Below are 2,000 nucleotides of genomic sequence, written 5' to 3' on the forward strand. Positions count from 1 at the left end.
CTGAGGACCAGGGGGTCCCTGAGGACCAGGGGGTCCCTGAGGACAGGGGGTCCCTGAGGACCAGGGGGTCCCTGAGGACCAGGGGGTCCCTGAGGACCAGGGGGTCCCTGAGGACCAGGGGGTCCCTGAGGACAGGGGGTCCCTGAGGACAGGGGGTCCCTGAGGACAGGGGGTCCCTGAGGACCAGGGGGTCCCTGAGGACAGGGGGTCCCTGAGGACCAGGGGGTCCCTGAGGACAGGGGGTCCCTGAGGACCAGGGGGTCCCTGAGGACCAGGGGGTCCCTGAGGACCAGGGGGTCCCTGAGGACCAGGGGGTCCCTGAGGACAGGGGGTCCCTGAGGACCAGGGGGTCCCTGAGGACCAGGGGGTCCCTGAGGACCAGGGGGTCCCTGAGGACCACTGATCGAAAGGTTTTATCTACTGAAGGTCCTCTCAGCTGACGTGACGGCAGGCGGCGCAGGGGGCAGCGTGGGGGCAGCGGGGGGCAGTGGGGGGCAGCAGGGGCTAGCGGGACTCACGTGATCCCAGGCGTGCTCATGGTGCAGTTGGAAGCGCCGGGAACCGCGGTCGTGTTCAGGGCAGGGAGGTGGTTACAGAAGCTCAAACCCACAAACTCATTGATCTCCAGTGCCTGGGAATAACGACAGGTCAGACATGCAATCAGATCAGAAGTGTGTGTGACAGTGTGTGTGAAAGAGAGTGTGTGAGGATGTGTGTGCATAAGTATGAGACAGTTTCTGAGAGAATGTGTGTGTGAGTGCATGAGTCTGTCTAAGAGAGTGTGTGAGTGTGTGTGCTTACTGTGAGTCCATAGCGAGGGATACTGAAGTATTTCAACCAGGCCAGCCAGTCCATGATGCTGGTCAGCTTCACCAGCAACCCGGAGAATATCTGAACAAAACACACCACCTTAAAAATGATCACGTTTCAGCTACATACCAGGTACACACTGTTAGAACTCAGCACTTCTGATCCTTGATCTCCTGCTGTACTCTATATATGACACTATTTGTACATCTCTTTATATAAAAGCGTCTGCTAAATGAATCAATGTACAAAACCTGTAAATGTTTGTCTAGTATTTGCAGTGTTTCCCCTACCATTATATTAGGGGGGCGCCTCGCCCGTTTTTAAATTTTTAATATAGAGTGCTGAAAGGTACAGAGTGCTGAAAGGTTAACATCTCTGACCCAGGCGTGCTGATGACCTCACCATCATAAAGACGAAGATGATGGTCATGAAGATGTTCGCCACGGCGACCACGTTCTGGTCGGCTGATATGGCCATCGTCATGGCAGTGGCCGTGAACGATACCATGACGACCGTGAACGTGAAGATGAAGAAGGCTGCCGCGGTTTTCTGCAGCCCTGAGAACACACACACAGACCCCTACATCTTAAATCTACTCTTCAACTCGGATTCCTAGGCAGTCACTGCCTCATCATGTGACCAAGTCATGTGACCCAGCTCACCAATCATGAAGTAGATGATGCAGCTGAAGATGACAGAAGGGATGGTGCGCAGGGCAATGATGTCAGAGAGGATCTTAGACAGGAAGTAGACTGACACACGGTAGTACCCACTGATGTACTCATGACTGCGGATCAATAAAACAACCAGCCTGTTTTTTTGTGTGTGGGATTATCTTACTACAATAAAACTTGTAAGCCAATTTGTGTTACGGTTAGGGGTTAAGGGTTAGAGAGAACACAACTTTGAATGTAAGTCAATGGTAGGTCCTCACAAGGACAGTATCTGAAACATGAGTGCGTGTGTCACCTACACGAACAGCTTCCTCTCTGTGATGAACAGCTCTGCTGCTGACAGCGTGTTGAAGCACTGGTTGGTGGCGATGAAGAAGAGAACTCCCATCCTGATGAAGACACACAGTCAGACAATTTCCCTCTCTCTCTTTCCTCCCCTCTCTCCTCCTCCTCTCTCTCTCTCTCTCCCTCTCCTCTGTCCCTCTCTCTCTCTCTCTCTCCTCCTCCTCCTCCTCC

At 53.4% G+C, this 2,000-nt stretch overlaps 1 protein-coding gene across 1 annotated transcript; it reads right to left on the reverse strand.

Annotated features, from left to right (window-relative positions):
* Positions 1-518: 518 nt before the first annotated feature.
* Positions 519-1,872, reverse strand: LOC134016284 (broad substrate specificity ATP-binding cassette transporter ABCG2-like; the record flags this gene model as incomplete). Its single annotated transcript, XM_062455670.1, has 5 exons — positions 1,784-1,872; positions 1,473-1,597; positions 1,213-1,367; positions 802-891; positions 519-631 (listed from the first exon to the last, which is right to left on the reverse strand). Coding segments are annotated over exons 1-5 (572 nt in total), but the record flags the coding sequence as incomplete, so codon positions are not given.
* Between the last annotated feature and the right edge of the window lie 128 nt (positions 1,873-2,000).

Source organism: Osmerus eperlanus, unplaced genomic scaffold (assembly GCF_963692335.1).
Source record: "Osmerus eperlanus unplaced genomic scaffold, fOsmEpe2.1 SCAFFOLD_979, whole genome shotgun sequence".
Lineage (NCBI taxonomy): Eukaryota > Metazoa > Chordata > Actinopteri > Osmeriformes > Osmeridae > Osmerus > Osmerus eperlanus.